Consider the following 19,628-nt stretch of genomic DNA (forward strand, 5'->3'; position numbering starts at 1 on the left):
AATAATTTTGTCAATGTGGTTAATGAGCAATTAGTCTCAACTGAGCACATTGAGTAACCACGAAACAGATGTTAAAATATGTAAATACTGTAGAGCCTATAAAGGGAAAGATCACCCAAAAATGTATATTCTCTCATTTACTCAACCAAATTCCAACCCAGGTGTGTATGAATTTCTTTCTTTCTTTCAAACAAAGATTTATAGAATTATATCTCAGCTCTTTAGGTCCTCACATTGCAATTAAATTGGTAGCTCCAAAAGGAAATAAAGGCAGCATAAAAGTAATCCATATGACTCCAGTGGTGATATGATAGGTGTGGGTGAGAAACAGTTAAATATTTAAGTCCTTATTTACTATCAACCTCCACTTTCACATTCTTCTTCTGATGTTTTTGTTAATTTGCATTATTCATGGCACCTATAGGGCATAGAAGAGAATTTATGGTAACTGACTTAAATATTGATCTGTTTCTCACCCACGCTTATCACATCACTTCTGAAAATATAGATTTAACCACTGGGGTCTTGTGGATTACTTTTATGCAATGTTTGTGAGCATTTTGGAGCTTCAGAATTTTGGTACCCATTCACTTGCATTATGAGGACCTACAGAGCGTAAATATTCTTCTAAAACTCTTAGTTTGTGTTCAGCAGAAGAAAAAAGTAATTTGCATCTGGGATGGCATGAGGGTGAGTAAATGATGAGAGAACTTGGTGAACTATCTCTTTAAGTCTCATTTGGGTGTCACATGTCCATGTGTTCCTATACAAGCCAAGTAATTTTTATTTGTATAGTGTTTTCACAACACACATCGTTTCAAAGCAGCTTTACAGGAAATCATGCATTAACAAAACAAATATAAACTGTAATATTTATAAAAGTCTTAGAGTGGTCATTGTGTAGTTTGAATAAATATGATTGTAAATTGTGTATACAAATTAAACAATTAAATAATATTTGTATTTAGAACCCCTGTGAGCAAGCTGAAGGCGACTGTGGCAAGGAACACAAAACTCCATAAGATGTTGGTTAATGATGAAAAATATCCTTGGGAGAAACCAGACTCACTGTGGGGGCCAGTTCCCCTCTGGCTAAACAACAAGAATATAATGTCAATATTAGTTATTTTTGTGCTGTGCAAGTCATGGTTTAAAATTTGTAAATTAAGTAAGCATTAAGGTCTAGTGTTTAAAAAAGTTTTTTTTATGAAATTTTTAATTAAGTCCATCCGGGATTAACTGCAGAAGTTCACATAGATGCATTGTCCTTTTTTAGTTGGCTAATGAAGGCTTATGTTGGCAATTAAATGATCCATTTCAAGAGTGTAGTCAATCAATAGACAAAGGTGATGAAAGCAGAGATAAATGAGGTGCATCGCAATTCAACTGGCAGGAAATTTCAGTGAGGTTCATTGGGGTCTGTGGCAGGGCGGAGGGTGGGGCCGGGCGTGTAGGATCACGACCCGGCCCCGCCCCAGCCCTGCCACATTGTCCATACTAACTCCAAGGTTCAGGCAATGGCATATGAAGTATCCAATGTCTTACAGTTGGACTTGGCATCAGTTCATCCTCTGAAGTCAAAAGGCTGAAGTGATGTCTGGCAAGCACCGGCTGTTGTTTGTTGTCATCACTCAGCGACACGTTGCAGGGGAATCCGACACCATGCAGGAATGGAGCTGGATCTGACTGGCTCTGGTAACCTCGGGATATGAATCAAATAGAATAATCTTAGCATAGATGCCATTAAATTTTATGCAGAGTTATAGATCATGACAGATGTTTCTGGTTCCGGCAGACCTAACTAAAGCAGTCTAATTGTGAGTTGATGGATAAATTAGGTACCTGCCTGGCTAAAGAGATGAGTCTTTAGGTTACGTCTACATTAATCTGGTTACATTTGAAAACGGTGTTTTCATTTCAAAACGCTCTCTATCCACACTAATGTTTACAAGCGTTTTCCAAAAGTTGCTCGTCCACACTGAAACGTATGAAAACGCTTAAATTGTGTCACCGTGCATACGGAAAATCCCCATTGCATGTACGGTCTGAAACGAAATTGTCCTCGTGTTCCATCGTCAAACACCAATTCCGAGTAAACTTCCCTTCGCCTTTGAAAGAATGCAATATGAAGGTTGAAAAAATCATAGTTTTACAAAGTATCCATTTTCACAGTCCGCAATACAACGCGACAACTGTGTTTTCAAATTGATCCACTTTGGAGTGCGTTTTCAAAAAGCTCAGTTTTTGTGGACAAAAACACCGTCTCAGTGTGGATGGAAGGCCAAAACTAGTCTAGACTTAAAGCTAGGGGGTGCAATCTTTTCCAGAATTTTTTTGTTATACTGATTAAAAGTCTCTACACATCCTTACAGCAATCAATAATTTAAGTGGTCTAAATGTAAAAAAAAAAGTGCTGTAATTTAACAATGTTTCTGAGGTGGAAGAATGCTGTTCTACAAACATTAGACATTAGATTGTCAAAAGACAGATTGGTATCAAGTTCTTTGCTGTAGAAGACGACGTAACAGTACATCCATTGTGAGTCAAATTATATTTTAGCGCTTATTTTTCGAGGTTTTAGGTTCAATAATTAGTACCTCTGTTTTGTCGTAATTGAGTAGAAGGACATTTCTGGCTTTCCAATCTTTTAATTCTGCTTCATACACTGCTAATTTGGAGAATTGTGAATTTTGGAAGAAATATAAAGTTGTGTATCTTCGGCATAACAGTGGAAACTTATTCCCAGGGGAAGCATTAATAAGGAGAAAAGCAGAAGCTCTAAAACGGATCCCTGTGGCACGCCTTACTTACTGTATCTTTTGTTTGATTAGACAATTCCTCATTTACACGTACAAAGTGGTAGTGATCTGATAAATAGGACCAAAACCATGCTAATGCAAGTCCACTAATGCCAACATAATTCTCCCGCCTATTCAAGAGAATGTTGAGATCTATAGTGTCGAAGGCAGCACTAAGATCTAATAGCACTAGAAAAGAAGTGCAGCCGCAATCAGATGATAAGAGAAAGTAATTTGTAACTCTTATATGTGCAGTCTCTGAACTATAATGGGGCCTAAATCCTGACTGAAATTGTTCATATATATAATTTATATATATGAATTTATTGGTTTCAACAAGCAAACTGAATATTGAGTATTTATAATATAAAATGACTCATAAATTGAACATTACACTTCTCCTTGAAAACTTGGTATGCTTTCAACAAGCAAACTGAATATTGAGTATTTATAATATAAAATTACTAAGAAACATTACACTTACTCTACAATAATCTAATATTCCATACTGTGTGATGCTTATGGACAGACATCATACAAGCTTATCATCAATATAACTACTCAAACTGTACATAATCAAAAATAGCTTATATTTATTTATTTAACAATTAAAGCAATAGTTCACTCAGAAATGGAAATTATCTCATCATTTACTCACCTTCATGTCATCCCAGATCTGTATGACTTTCTTCTGCTGAACACAAACTCATTTCTCAGCTCTGTAGGTCCATAAAATGCAAGGGATCTCCAAAAGAAGATAAAGTCAGCATAAAAGTAATTCATAAGAACACACTGTTTAATCAATGTCTGCTGAAGTATGACAGTTGGTTTTGGGTGAAAACAGATCAAAATATATCTCCTTTTTCACCGTACATCTTGACAATAGTCTCCTTGGCCTAATCACCATTCACTTGCATTGTATGGACCTACAGATCTGAGATTTTCTTCTGAAAATCTTTGTTTGTGTTCAGCAGAAGAAAACAAGTCATCTGGGATGGCATAAGGGTAAATTATGAGACAATTTTCATTTTTGGGTGAACTAACCCTTTTATAAAGACTGAGATATTGGGGTGAGCACAGGCATGTAAAAACAAAGCAAATTGTGGTTGGTAGTTTTACATATCAGTCAAACAGACATTTCCTGTCTATTCTTGGTCAGAATAAGCTGTGATTTTGACAAGACAGTAGGTCATAAGTTAAAAGTCTGGCTATACAAGACTAAATGGATCTTTAAAAATAGAATGTAGAACATCAAGTCAAGTCAAGTGGTTTTTATTGTCATTTCAACCATATACAGTTAGTACAGTACACAGCGAAACGAGACAACGTTCCTCCACCATGGTGCTACATAAAAACAACATAGGACAATCACAGGACCACATGAGACTACACAACTAAATAAAATACCTATATAAAATACCTATATATACCTATATAAAGTTCACGTGCAAACATGTGCAAAAATTACGGGACAGTACAAGACATTTTTGACAATGAACAGGACAATAGGCACAGTGAGAGAAGCTGTTACACAGTCTGGCCGTGGGGGCCCGAATGCTTCGGTACCTCTTGCCAGACGGCAGGAGGGTAAAGAGTTTGTGTGAGGGGTGTGTGGGGTCGTCCACAATGCTGGTTGCTTTGCGGATGCAGTGTTTTTTGTAAATCAAGTCTAAGACACATAAATGAAAAGCAATATACGTACAAAGCATTCTGCAGATTACATATTTTGAATTCCCTTGTGGGTATATTTTTAGCAGCTCTGTCATGGTAAAACGTGAATTTGTTTAATATGGATTGGAAGGGCTATAATGCTGTTATACAGCTGGTAGAATCTTTAGTTCAGTGCTGAATATAAATGCTCACTGCTACTGCATATGAGTACACTGGCATATTCAATCACATCCAGTGTCTGAATATGAGTTTGAAATCAATGCCCTGGCGGCAATGAGAGTGATTTAGCTTGTTCCTCTGAAAGATTCAGCCCTTGAGGGACTGTGTGAGCCCGATTAATGATCATGTGACATTTCTGATACATTCAACATCAGTCGGTCGCATTCTTTTCGTCCTCTAGGAATGTGCATCTCTTGTCACTCAGAAACAGACTTATGAAAAGACTGTTCTCTCTAACATTCTGTCTAACATTTCCTTTTGTGTATCACTTAAGAAACAAAGTCAGTTAAATAAGTTCAGGGTGAATAAATTACTTCTAGATCAATTGCATAATTGTGACAGGCCTACTTTTGGCTATAAGAGGGGTTTGCTTTTTCCCTAAGATTGCTAGTTAACGCTATATGTAGCTAATCCTGGAAAGTTGACACAGCAGGTAACTGAATTCATTTTTGTAATGAAATTAAATATGAACTTTGTTTTTTGCAGATTAAAACAGCATTTTTATATTAGTGGTGCCTCAGAAATATTCTGATTTTAACAGCCCTTAGTGCTCAGTATGCTAGTACTCTAAAAGAAAAATTGCCACATCAATAAAAGGAACCACATCCCATGCACAGATGGAGTGTGCCACCGTTACTCATTCTTTTTAGTGGGAGACGTACTGCCAGCATGGCAAAATAAAATGGCCTTATTTGCATTGAGCTGGAGGAGAATAGCTTTTAAAGTGGGTTAGGGTGTAGGGGAGCAGACGGGACTTCAGAACTGGTTTGAGGAGAAAATAGTGAGACAGAGAGAGGTAAGAGGCTTAGCGTGCTTCAGGGCTTTGGTGTTTGGAGAAGCAGACTGTGAAAGGAAGCGAAATTAGGCATCTCTCTCTCTCTCTCTCTCTCTCTCTCGCTTTTCCTCTCTTCTTTAGCTATTGAGGCCAATAGTTCCTACCTGTCAGAGCCACACTGATGTCCAATAGAAGGATGAGATGTTCTTTGTTTCAGTGTGGTTCCATGCAGCTATCTGCTTTTAAGGGTTAAATACAATGATATATACTCTATTAGGCTGCCTTGCAATCTAAAATCCCATGCAGGAAACCTTTTGGATGTTTATTGTAGCCCAATTTTGTGCTTCTTGTACATGAGAGGATTGATCAACCCAACCATTTTCAGACAAGCATGGCTTAAGCCCAATTTAGACTTTCAGCAATTTTGTCACTAATTTTGCCAGGTTGCTGTAATATTGGTTGCTAGTAGGTGTTCCTTCCCCTAAGTGCAAACGTTATTGATAGGATGTACAACTGTCTATAACTTCTGAAAATCTGTTGAGATACTGTACATCTGGTAAAAACAAGATATCAAGGAATCCATTTTCTAAAAATTAACATTCTGTATGGGAAGGTTGGTGTGTAAATTGCAGAAGTACATAATACATCATATCATGAACAAGTTTAAGGATTATCAATGTATGAATCAAACTCACTCAGAATGCTAATGCTTTATGCACTAAAAAAGTTAATCTAAAACGTAATTCACATGGTAACATCTAAATTAATTGGTTTGATTCAAGTGAAAAATGTTAGTAAACATCACTGAATCCACCTGAATACAATAGGTTACACCAACAAAATTAAATTTAAGGGTAATATCATGTACTTACAAGTCAGAATCTCTTAATGGTAATTCTGTAATGATATGAACACACCATTAACAGATTGATCTTACAGAGAAATCAAAAATAGAAGGTTGACTTGTGATTACTTCCCAGTTTCAACATTTGATCCGAACTCAGGACACAACACACTTCTGGTCCTAAGTAGATCGGCATAATGTGGCCAATTCTGGGGTACAGGAACTCTTGGAAACAAAATGCTGACTCATGGTGTACATTACAGGGGGGCTAGGGGAGTCTCAGACCCCCTGAATGCAATAGGAAACCCTTTTGAAAGCTAATTTGTGCATTCTTGTGGGGTCTCATTTATATCATGCGATTAATGAAATATAACAATTATTATTAAAAAAATGTAATGCTGTAATAAAGATGTAAAGATGACAGGGGACTTTTTTTTTTATATGTTTTGTATTAGTTTATGTTTTACATTAAACTGCTATTAATACCATTAGACAAACTAGTAGACAACCTAATTAGACAAGAAAAGAAATCGTAAAAAAAATTGTTTTGATACATGAGACTTTAAAGGTCATTATCCTCCTGAGGCCCAGCAATTTATATATTTTGTAGGACATTTGTTATTTAAGTTTTTCTTAGCCCATACATGCTACAGTGGTAAATCTTGGGGTATAATCAGAGGACTCCCTGGGCATTTTCAGAGATACCAAATGTTGGTGAGTTTGGCTATGACAACTTCCTCTCCTTGGTCTATAAATATGGATCACAGATCAATTTAGCAAATCAAATACAATATGAATAAATTATAATGTTTTCAATAGACAACTTTTCAATTTTGATTATTTTAATGATGCACGGACTTTAGAAAATAGCATTCCAAATTTGATATAGGTGGCATTATAGGGTTAATATATATATATTAATATATTTTGTTACCTGTGTTTCCAATAACAGTTACCTAGAGTCCGTGTTCACCGACACCGCTACCAACATTTAAACCTCAATTATTTTAAACTGTTTTTAATAAACTTTTCCAAGCCAACATCAACATTTGTCTTGACAAACTTTACCTATCTAGTTGCAGTTTTCCATGCTGTGACAGGGCGGAGGGCGGGACCGGGTCGTGATTTTACACACCCGGCCCCTTATAAGGCTAATCCAGCTTCCGAGAGGGATAAAGGCCTACTGTGGACGGTGGTGCAACAGAGAGAGAGCATTTACGGGCAGCTGTCATACTATGTGGGTGTTTGTGTCTTTTATTTTAGTTTTATATTTAATATAATTGATATTGTCAAGCTGGTTCTCACCTCCTCCTTTCCATTGTTCCCTTTACACATGCATATTTATTTTATTTTATTAGATCCCTGTATGTGGGCAGAAGCAAATCTTATAGAACAGTGAAACTGCATACTATAATAAGAACTTCTTCTCCATCTCACTGACACTAGACTACAGTATTGCACACTGTAGGAGACAGATCACATCTCCAATGTCTTCAGTCCCATTGGTAGTTGTTGCTTTGCTGAACATTTGCATAAAGTTAAACTTTTCTCAACTCTCATAAAAAAAAAAAAAAAAGACTTCTGGTCACTTTGTCACTGCAAGTCGCTATCAGTCTGAATGGGGCTTTATGATATTTGACCCTCTTAGGCCCAGTCTAGGAAAAATGTACTACTTGCAAGGTCTTGCACCACATACTAACTGTGCTCACAGTGTTAAAGAAGAGGTGTTACCATACAGTGCAACATCTGGGGCTTTCACGTCTTGAGGAAGTTGGACATGAAGCACATTCTCTACAGAATGTTATGATGACTCAGAAAGCTCTCAATCATACGAAAAAAATTGGAAAAATATTGGTAATTGGGTCTGTGCTTCAATACCACAATATTAACATGGCACAGGAATGCAAACAATAGCCTGAAACAATAAATGGTATGCATGAAGTCTGACCATTGAATCACATGATGAAACAAAGATACCAGCACTGAAACACTTTCGAATTTAAATACAAAAACTTCTGCAGAAAATATGACCGCAGCATAAATGTTTGAATAAGCCCTGCATATTAATGCAGTATGAAAAACGAATAGCTTTGTTCGGTGGGCTGAGAAGAATCCTCGTCCTTTATTAAACATCTAAGTTCAGGTCAGCTTTATTAGCATATTACAGAACCCTTATCCCATGAAACAAACATCCTCCCTCAAAAAGACAGCTTGGTCGACAGATTGGGATTTTGTGCACAGTGTGCAACTCTAGTTTGTGTATGATGGCTGGACTTAAAATAGGTGAAAGGTAAAGATGTTCCACACAATGAAATATGGACTTATGCCTATTAAAAAGTTCCCACAAAGAGTTGGCTTAGCACAAAGTCTAAGAAAATAAATCTTGCTAGTTAGCAGAATAAATATAAGAAACACATGCCTACGCTCTCCAGGAGTGGTTCATCGCTCTCCAGGAGTGGTTCATCATCCTCTCTGAATGGGTTTCTGCTGACACAGATCAGTTTGAAGCAAATGTCTCTCTGTCATAATCACAGCTTTTTATGATCATTTTGCCCTTCCTGCCCTTTCAAGATGTCAGAGAGTAATGAGTGCTTTACAGAATAGAGGAGAGTGAGAAAAGATATATAGATTGTGTGTGTGTGTGTGTGTGTGTGTGTGTGTGTGTGTGAGAGAGAGAGAGAGAGAGAGAGAGAGAGAATCCTCCTTATACTGATCAGAGCTAAAGCAAGACACTGCAATGATTTGAGGATCGAACATCTGACATAGAGCAGATCCAGCATTGCCAGCCTGCCTCCATAATGGCTTTAGCTGTTCTATCTTCTCCTGTACAAGCAACCCAATTGTGGGCTATAATAACTATCCAGAAGGGTCCTGCAAGGCAGCCAAATGGAGTCTGGTGTATCTATCTATCTCTATGATCAATGTGTTTAAGCTGGTTACCCAGCCTGGCTAAGCTGGTCTAGCTGATCTCCTAGCATTGAATGGGACTCAAGATAAAGAATATCAATACTCAATACGTAGTACCTACATAAGCCAAAGCCTATATATTTTATCTAATAATGAATTTAATAATTAATAATAAAAGACAAATTTACCACTTGAAAAAAGAATCACACAGAATGCACATAGGCTATTTTACTTGATAAGCTTGATAACACTGTGCGAACAGTTTAGCTTGATAACTTTGTGCAAACAGTATCATATAAGTCATATCATGCAAGTTAGAACTACTTACATCTGGATTGTGTACACAGGAACATCTCCTTATGGTTCAACATGCCTCTACAAACAACATAGAATGGCAGTAACAGCTAGCCAGTGCGCCCTCATCCACTTTAATTCATTTCTGGCTTTATGTCTTTCATGTTCCAGGGCTTTTATTCACTCATGTTCCAGGGCTTTTGTAGATCAGTGGTTAGATGGACCCATCAGACCTCTGAATATTTTAAAATGTCTTAATGCAAAGGGCAAAATGTCATGTTCACCCATTTAAATGAATATCAGGTGCTAAAACTACATCGAATTTGAGTCCTTACCAGGATTATACTGTATAGTCTGTTGTTGTTTATGCTTGAGGACTTGCAACTGGCTGTTGTCAGATTGAAAAGTTATAATTATTTTTTAAGTTCCATTTAATGTTAATTATGTCAATTTATGCTATGACATGGGTTAGTCTTTTAGTTACCCTAGGTGAGATTAGTTTCACAAATCATCAGTTTGATCATTATTGTCTATCAAAAACAGGAAAAGCAGTGCCTAAATGTAGCTAGTCATTTCTATTTCGTCAATTCCATGCTATACTACTTTTAATGCGTGCACCAGATTTGCACATATTTTCATGTCAGTTGAAGTTCAGTTGAAGTGTGGGCTAAAAGTGGGGGGCCTGTGGCTCCCTCGGCCCTCATGGTTCCAGTGCCCCTGAACTGAATACACAATTACATTTTTTTTATTGTTTTTTTTTCATTGGTTGCTGTGTGTTTTAAGTTATTTTATGTCAATGAATAAAATGTATAATATATTTAATATGTATTATTTATCTTAATTATACATGTAATAATTAACTGTTATACATATTATGTATTCACTATACATACATAATGAGTTTATTTTGTATGTAAAATATATTAGGGTAGAGGCATTGTGTATGCATCTGAAAAGACATGGGTCTTAACATTTGAATATATTTATTTAATTAACCATATATTTATGTATGCGGACTATGTACATTAACTATTTCCAATTTGGCTACAGAGTGGTGACGCAGTTGGTACTGTGGCTGTCAACTCTGTTTTAAACGTCGCTCAGCACTGTCCCTCACTCTCTTACACACGTGTCAGCGCTCCAGGCCTTACTTCCGGTTCAACATGGCGGCATCCATGGCTTGTCAGGCGGTAGTAAGAGGACTCCGTGGAGCGAGTACTAAACATCTGTTTGTGAACAGAAACAAGGTAACAGTGCGGCGATATTTACGTTTATCTATAAGTGCATGCTCTGACAAACAGAAAAACGGCAATATTGCATGACAAAATCGCTGTCTGTCAGTTTGACGCTGCTGACATGATGAGTTATTCTGCACGGAGCTGTGAAATATATGCACCGATACCTAATGCACACGATTTCTGTTTTATCATTTGACTAGAGACATGAGTAGAAACTTGAATGGAATTTAAGGAGCAATAGAAAGTCATCCAGATTTTAAATTGCTTTAGAGGTCTGCATTTTAACCTTATACAAGGCGTTTGATAAGTTATGTAAGCATAAATAACTGTATTTATAAAGCTGCATGACTGTCACTGCTCTCTGATTTGTAATAATTGTATTAGATATTATATTCTTCTGTTCCTCAAAAAGGTTCTATTCTATTCTGTAGATTGTGTTCTAGATTCTACAGGTTCTATTTTAAAGATTATTTCCTAGATATTGTATACTGAGCATTGTATTCTAAAGGTTAGTTTCTAAAACGTTATCCTACAATTCTAAACAAGGAGTAGACTGATGAAATGTAATAAAAGTGTAAAGTATGCATTGTGCTGAACTTCTGAAATACTGACTAGTAAAGATGATACTTTGTAATAATATGTACATGTTTTGGAGGATTGTTTCACCTTCAGTTGTGTCCTCTGTTCTTTCAGTCCTTGAGCAATAGGCCAGTATCACCTCTATCTATCAGCGTTTGACCTGTCAGTGATTAAACCATTTTTGAGTTGGCCAATAACATTTGCTGTCAGTCTGTAGCAAAGGTTTAAAGGTTGATACTAATATTTGTTTTAGGATTATACATATGGCTAAAGAAGGATGCTGTCATAATCCAAAAAACAAAACAAAACAAGGACAGTACAGTTGATCATCTGTTCCGTTTCAATGGAAATTCAGTCATGTCTGGAAAGTTAGTAGCTATATTTTGCCATCGTATTTAAAAAGTTTATATATGGAAAAGTTTCAAGTAGGTCATTTAATAGATCTGACCTGTGTCTGTGTCTGGGGTGTTCTGTGTTATATTTCTTGTCATTTCATTTATTAATGTTTATTGTATAATTTTAATTTCACCTGAGTTACCCTGATGGTGTTAACTGTTTGTGTGAGCGACACTGAGCACTGTCTCTACATGTTTTTTGGTGATTGCTCCAGGAAGGGCCTGTGTCCTTGTATAATTACTACGGTGATTAACAATACATTATAAAGTGAAAAGGAGATTTTTACAGTTTCAGAAGGTTAATATATCAAGTTTATTATTTAATAATATAAATTATGGTAATGCGCTGTAAAATATACATGCATCAAAATTACATCCCATAAAGCCTGAAATGTGGTTACCATTTGTTTTTACAGTAAAACCACAGCTGCCAGTTTTTTACCATGAATTTAACAGGATTTATTTGTATAGTGTAGGGGTGGGTGGTGTGACCAATATTTGTATGTTATTCCAAACGCATATGACTTTCTTCTCTGAAACACAAAAGAGATGTTGGGCAGAATGATAGCCTCAGTCACCATTCACTTTTATTGTATTTAAAAATATGAAATGAATGTGAATGGCGACTGAGACTAATACTGCATAACATCTCCTTCAGAGATGAAAGAAAGTCTTATGGATTTGGAACTGATATGCATGGTTACCATTTGAAATATATGGATTACAGCGAGTGTTCTCAAACTGTTATATGGTTATTCGTTGGGACTCGGAAAGAACAATTATTGAACTCATTATATGCATCAAACGCTACTAAAAATAGCAGGGAATAAAGTGCACAGTGAGCTATGAGCCTATATAGCACAATACATAGATCTTCAAATAATAAAAAACACTCTCATTAAAGTCAAACAAAAATAATAAAATTGTCTTTTCCACACAACAATGAAAAATTTATGTTTTTCCGTTAAAAATGGCACAAACGCACGGAAAAACACGTATGAACAGCCCATAACTCGCCCCATACCTGAAAAACTGAGCTGAACCCTGCCTGAAACCAGACAGTTAGTTGGGTCCCTTCGTGCTCTGGTTAGATTGAAGACCTCTTGCATGAATAAAATAACCGAATAGTGATTTTGGTGTTAACCAAATAATGACTATCCGTGTACATCCAATAACATAAGTGAGGAAATTTTTTTCTGAAAAGTGAGGACTTTTTTTACTTTTTTTTTATTGCAATTATCTTTTGGGGTGTTATGCCTTTAATACCCATCTTGATTATTATAGTTAATTTTTTTTTAATTTAGTTTTAATTTTTATTTAGATTTCAAGTCCAAATCATTATTTAGTTTAGTTTCAGTTATTTTATCAACTGTGATTGTTAGTTTTAGTTTTGTTTATTTTTTTCAATAAATTTTAGTTTTCGATTTTATTTTAGTGTATCAGTATATCATAGCTTTTATTTGTATTTCAGTTAACACAGATGACTTGGCAGGGGACTGCTTTGTTTAATGTTTTTTAAATTAAAATATTCCCTATCCGTCCAGATTATACATAGGTCTACAGTAGGGAAGGGACGACATATAAAATGTTGATATAACGTGAACCAAAAAAATTAGGTACCATATTGTGGCTCGATATTTAGAAATTTGCAACATTGTTTTCTGTCCATGTGATCATAAGTGAAATGACCTAAACATTATCGCTTGATTTTACCACTACTCCGCTTTTTTCTACACTGTTTACAGGATTCACACAAGGTCCTTTAAGAGCTTTTAGAAATGTAAGTACTAGAACTCCTGGAAAATAGCCTTGGATGATTGGATGATTTCCTCTGTGTAATGTGTCCATCAAAGATGAGGCGCACTCGACTTTCATTGAATAATGTTTCTTAATATCGTTTCTGTTCTTTACAGTCAGACAAAAAAGTAGAAAGAAATAGCATGGAAGCGCTAAATAAATCGAGAGATGTTTGCTGAACCAGAACACTGAGCTGCTCGTTGAACCCTTAAAGTGACAGTTCCTTTTTAGCATTTCTTATACAAATTAATGTAAACTCTGTAATATACATTATTTCAAACAGTGATGGCTCATGTCATTTATTATATGTACAATTTCATGATATAATATGAATTAATATAATTTAGATTTATTTTTTTTTACAAAGTTACATGTTAATTATGAGAAACAAATTATTAAAACATAAATACACACTTTTTTTCAGGACTGGTTCTGTTCAGTTCTATTGCTTGTTCTGCACCTGATCATTCTTAATGTAACCCACAATTTTTGAAAGCTTATTTATTTGTGATCTTTTCTTATAAAGGTATATTATAAACAACTCCTATTATTTAAACTTTGAGCATTTATATTGTGTATTAAATAACTTTATTTTGATGAGAAATAATAATAATGAGCATTTTGCTCAAACAAAGAATTGTTTTTTTTTTTTTTATATTTTGTCTTTTAAATGTTATTATATCGAAACAAGATTATATCAAATCGTGAACCTCATATCGTATATTGAACTGAATTGTGCGACTAACCCTATCGTCCCATCCCTAGTCCACACAGTTTATAGCTTGGCTGATATACAACATGGTAAAAGCAACTAATAAGGACTTACAAATGTGGAGATATGTATCCCTTTATTTTTTGAACAGCAATGGATGATGTGATTAAACAAACGTATTAATTTATCTTGAAACATTGAGCACATAACTGAATGTGGGCACACGCAGATGAAACTCATGGCCAGTAGAAGGCATGTTTGCGATGAAACTGAAGAAGACGTTACGAGAAACAAAGACGATAAGTCAAAGTATTACAAATGTAAACTGAAAATATTTTATGACCATTTCTATTTAATTTTAGTTCGTTTTGAAGCAGTGCATGATAGTTTCAATTTAGTTGTAGTTTTTTGGAAAAGTTTTGTTTTAATTAAATCTTTCCAGGTAGTTTTTTGGAATTTCGTTTTAGTTTCTATAATAACTATTATAGAAACTATAATAAACTTGCTTGAAACATATTGTGTTTTAGAAATTAGTTCACAAAAAGACACTCCACCTCATAAATCTTTATACCAGTTTATAAACGGGACCAGGCCTCGAAACATTTGAGGTTCTGCCCTGAGGAGTATTATTATTGATTATTAATTCAGCTCTCAGAACAAAGCATAGACTGATGTCATCACAGAAGTCTGACAATTACTTGATACTGCATTTCAGTTTAAATTTATTTTACATAAATGACTAGGCTAAATCATTATACACTTAATTTCTAATCACCATTATTTTTTGACCTTATTATTTTTGTCTATTAGAGTTTTAATGTTATACAGAGAAATATGACATTGGATCAACACCAATTTAGTAAATAGGATATCACTTCATTACTCTTTGCAGTCTACTCTGCTACACTAAAATGTGGAGAGTGCGTGCAGTGCTAATAGCAGCATATATTTTCATTTCAGTGGTATAATGAGATGCAACCCGCTGCAACAGGGCACAAGCATCATCCATCTGAAAGAGCACCCTGCTCTAATGAGAAAGTACATTGTGCCAAGTGCACTAATATTATATTTATTCATTGAAATTACTTAAGACTTGTTTAGGAATAGGGAGTAGTGAAGGACCTCCAGGTTTTGATCGATCAGATTGCTCTCCGATTATTCCATTTACACTTGGCCACATTTAAATTTTCTTTGCATAACATACAAATCTGATTTACTATTCACTTGTTATATGCAAATGGGTAGTTGTCATAATAATCTTGGCATGTTGACATGTCCTATGGTGTGACATGCTATACTCCAGTGGTTCTCAACTGTTTTGCTTCAGGACCCAGATTTTACATTGGAAATCATGTGGTGACCCACCATAGTAAAAACATAACCTGTATTTAAGGTATCTTGGGTCGCATTTCCTTTCATGTTGCATAGTTTTGTTCATGTTTTACAAGTACAAGGACATGCATCAAGTTACATTATTTTTGTTGTTGACGTCAACCAGAAAAGCGACAAAGTTTTTTCTCTCCCTTTTAAAAATTGAAGAGCATGTTTACTTGTATGAGCCCATTCTTATTCCGTTTGTTTCCTAATTTCAAACAGAACATACATATTACACTGGTGGAAAGACTCCTCACCATGGTTAAGTCAGTGTAGCTAGTCTTAAATAATAGTAATAATAATAACATATTATAATATTTATGAACAAATAAATACTAGCTGAAACACATCTTAAAACTTTAACTACAACTGCCACTGTTGATATAAAATGAGGTTTAATAGATTCTACCTTTTAGATTATTTCATATGAAACTATAACATTTTGTCAAAATATAAGTTATTTTTACAATTTTGTAAAGGTGATTATGTATAATGGAAAAAAGTGTTGCTCTTTTCCTCTTCCGTGCTGCTTGGCATGTCATAGCTGCCTACTGTTTGAGAAATTCGACTTGACTTACTCCATAACGCTTTAAACTAAACAAGTCTCACTAGAATTGAAATTGGTAACATCAGTTTTGAGGTCTGCACCCCGCAATATCGAGGAAAGTACGGTTGTTGCACGCGTGTGACAGAGAGAAGACCAGATCATGATCACGAGCTGGTTCCGTGACACTCGTGCGAAGGTGCAGATGAAAAGCCTTTAGCTGATTGTGAGATTATCATTATATCTGCCTCGGCAGTCCTAAATAGGCTATCACTTGGGCGGCCACTGAAATAGCTTCAATGGGAGAACCATGGCATTGTTCTTTCCCTGCTGTCCATGACCCAGTCTGAATAGACCTGCGACCCACTTTTGAGTCGCGACCCATTAGTTAAGAAACACTGCTATATTCCAACTAAAACTATTTATAATCGAGCATGCCATTTGTATGACCTCAAATTAATTGATAGACTAAATGGAATACTTACACTCACTGAACACTTTGTTAGGTACAATATGGTCCTTTTAAACAGCCCAATGTTGTCTTCTGCTGTTGTAGCCCATCCACCTCAAGGTTTGACGTGTTGTGCATTCTGAGATATATTCTGCTCACTTCAATTGTACAGAGAGGTTGTCTGTGTTACCATAGCCTTTCTGTCTGCTTGAACCATTCTGGCCATTCTCCATTGACCTCTCTCATCAACAAGGTGAGAAATGCCACTCACTGGATTTTTGTTTTGTTTTTCGCACAATTCTGAGTATGCTAGGGACTATTGTGCATGAAAATCCAAGGAGATCAGCAGTTAAAGAAATAATCCAACCAGCCCGTCTGGCACCAACAATCATGCCACGGTCTAAATCAATGAGATCAAATTTTTTTCCCCTTTCTGATGTTTGATGTGAACATTAACTAAAGCTCCTGACCCGTATCTGAATGATTTTGTGCACTGCTGTCACACAATTGGCTGATTTAGATAATTGCATGAATAAGTAGTTGTACAGGTGTTATTAATAAAGTGCTCAGTGAGTGTTCTTGAAACTCTTAAAAATAAAAAAGAACCTGCGAAGGCAAAAAGGTGGTTAACCTTTTTTTAATAGAAAGATCAGAGACCAGTTACAGGACCTGAAATATAAATTTTCTCCTTACACATTCATACACATTTTAACCTAAAACAATGCTCAACTACTGAATACCTCTTGGAGCGTATTTACATTTGGTCTTTTAATGATTGTATCTTTATTCGATCAGTAAAATCGCATAATGTGACAATCTAAATACCCAGTTAAACACTAATGTCAAGATGCGATTCAGACACTAATGAAATGTAGGGCAGCATTTTTCATTTATCTTGAACTTCTCATGTTTGTAACAAGTTCATGTTTCACCATCTTTTTTTTAAGAGTCTGGCTGTCTCTGATCGCAGTTTCTGACAGTGAGCTTTTTTTTTTTTTTTAATCAGTGATTCCAAGCATTGATGTTTTGTGCCAACGCTCTAAGCTGTCGTAAAGCGTGCAGAAATTCACACTCAAATTTCTTCGACCAGAGTGCCTGAGATTTTACAACATTTGTTTTTATGGACTTTTACCACTGAGATAAGGGGCAGTGATTAGCCAGCTGCCAGTCTGCTCTAGTGCAGCTCAGGACCCATGACTGGCAGGTAGGTATCAGCAATTCAGGGCCATCTTTTATGACAGTTTGAAAATTAGAGAAGTCTTGTCAATGACACAACCCAAAAAAAGGAAAAGGGATTTGAGATAACGGCAAATCTACCTCAGAATTTCCTGCCTGGGCCTAGAGATAATCCCAAAGCTCTTTTCCCCAGCACAACCCTCTCCTTGCCACAGCAGCATCTACAAGTTAAAGGAATGTTTGCCGCTGTGTTCCTAAGGACTTCAGAAAATCTTTACGTAAAGATTGAAGGCGTTAAAGCTCATTCACATCACGTTGCCGCGGCAGCTTGGGAAGTGCGTCTGGAGTGTTGAAACAGGACCAGTGGAGTCGGCTGGATGAGGCTGCATGTTGAATATTTTAAGCGAGGGGTGGGAGGGTGTGACTCCTCTGGTGCAGGAACTTCAAACAGCATGCGTCTCTTCCATCTGTCCACAGCAAGAACACATTTACATTTCCTGGCCGCCAGGGATACAGTAGAGCAAGTTTGCTGTAACCGGATTTGAATATCGTTTCACCAAGGTTAATAGCCATTTCTGTTGCTCATGAGGGCTGTTTAAGCTTTTTCAATAATTTAGGATGGCAGTAATCAGTCAGAGGACTTTCGACAGTCTTTTGAAGGAGAGGTGCCTCTTTTGAATGCTCCTGTGGGACTCGTATTCCAGTCCATTTGGGATAATTTTTCTGTAATGATGATTATGATGAGGCAGTATTTAGAGTTACTGGAAATTAAAAGTTGTGATAGAATGGCAGCTGTGTCCGTGGCAGTTAAGAAAAGTTTAAACCTACAGAGACCTACAGAGCTGAAATATTCTTCTAAAAATCTTTGTTTGTGTTCAGCGGAAGAAAGAAAGTCATACACATCTGCGATGGCATGAGGGTGAGTAAATTATGAGAGAATAGTTATTTTTGGTTGAACTATCCTTTTTAGAGAGGCCTATTTTGAATCCGAAACAGCACTAGATTTAGCAAAATTGTGCATGTTATTGTTATGTATTCATTGATATACTCTTATCATTAGCTTCAATACAAACAGGAAATTAGATGACCAAATTTGGAAAAATGGAGAGCTGAAAGGGGTCGGCTGAATAAGGTGAATAACTTGCAAAACCATGGCAAGGGGCACTTTCAAAATAAACATCAGTGATTGGATCGTGTTGGCCGATCACAGTTAAAATGTTGGTGAACTGTTTCTGCCTCAAGTCTGATTGGTGCACCACTACTTAATTTGTCCACAGACCTGACCCCTATCCTCCACATCTTTCTCTCCCTAATTATGTTCCTTTTTAACTAGGCTAAATGCTAAAATTCATGTCTGTAAAGAGTTGACTTCACTTTCAGCCCGTGTCTGTCTACAGGAGATAAAGCCAAAAGCATATCCCCATAATGCAAATCTCTGCTATCTAAATCCTTTGGCATGCTCTGCTGTTTTCCCCAAACTTGGCTCTGCTAACAAACGCATGTCATGGCCTTAAGGAGTTCTCTTGTCAACTTGTCAAATGCTAGTCATCATCCAATGCTCACCTGACCTTGCAGAATGGATTAACAAAATGCTAGTACCAGACTCAGAAATATCAGAGATCACTCTCTCTGATTGTGGACACCATTGTTTTTCATCATAATCTAATTAAATCAACAATTTTAACTAGAACGAATACTATTGTTCTGAATTAAACTGCACCATTTTCAATAAGTGAATTACAGTAATCTCACAAAAACGTGTGTAGGTTACATTTCACCCCAAAATCAGAATAAAATTAAACAAATTAGCATAAAGCAAATTAAGCCTGACATTTAAGTACCACCAAATTCTCA

General features: G+C 36.1%; 1 protein-coding gene across 1 annotated transcript in view; it reads left to right on the top strand.

Annotated features, from left to right (window-relative positions):
- Positions 1–10,634: 10,634 nt before the first annotated feature.
- The window catches only part of suclg2 (succinate-CoA ligase GDP-forming subunit beta), a 162,302-nt gene continuing 153,308 nt past the window's right edge, over positions 10,635–19,628 (top strand). The window contains exon 1 of the mRNA XM_052100986.1: positions 10,635–10,755. Within this exon, the coding sequence (XP_051956946.1) occupies positions 10,672–10,755 (84 nt within the window). The 5' untranslated portion in view covers positions 10,635–10,671. The remainder of the gene's footprint in view (positions 10,756–19,628) is intronic.

The sequence above is a fragment of the Xyrauchen texanus genome, chromosome 32 (assembly GCF_025860055.1).
Source record: "Xyrauchen texanus isolate HMW12.3.18 chromosome 32, RBS_HiC_50CHRs, whole genome shotgun sequence".
Classification (NCBI taxonomy): domain Eukaryota; kingdom Metazoa; phylum Chordata; class Actinopteri; order Cypriniformes; family Catostomidae; genus Xyrauchen; species Xyrauchen texanus.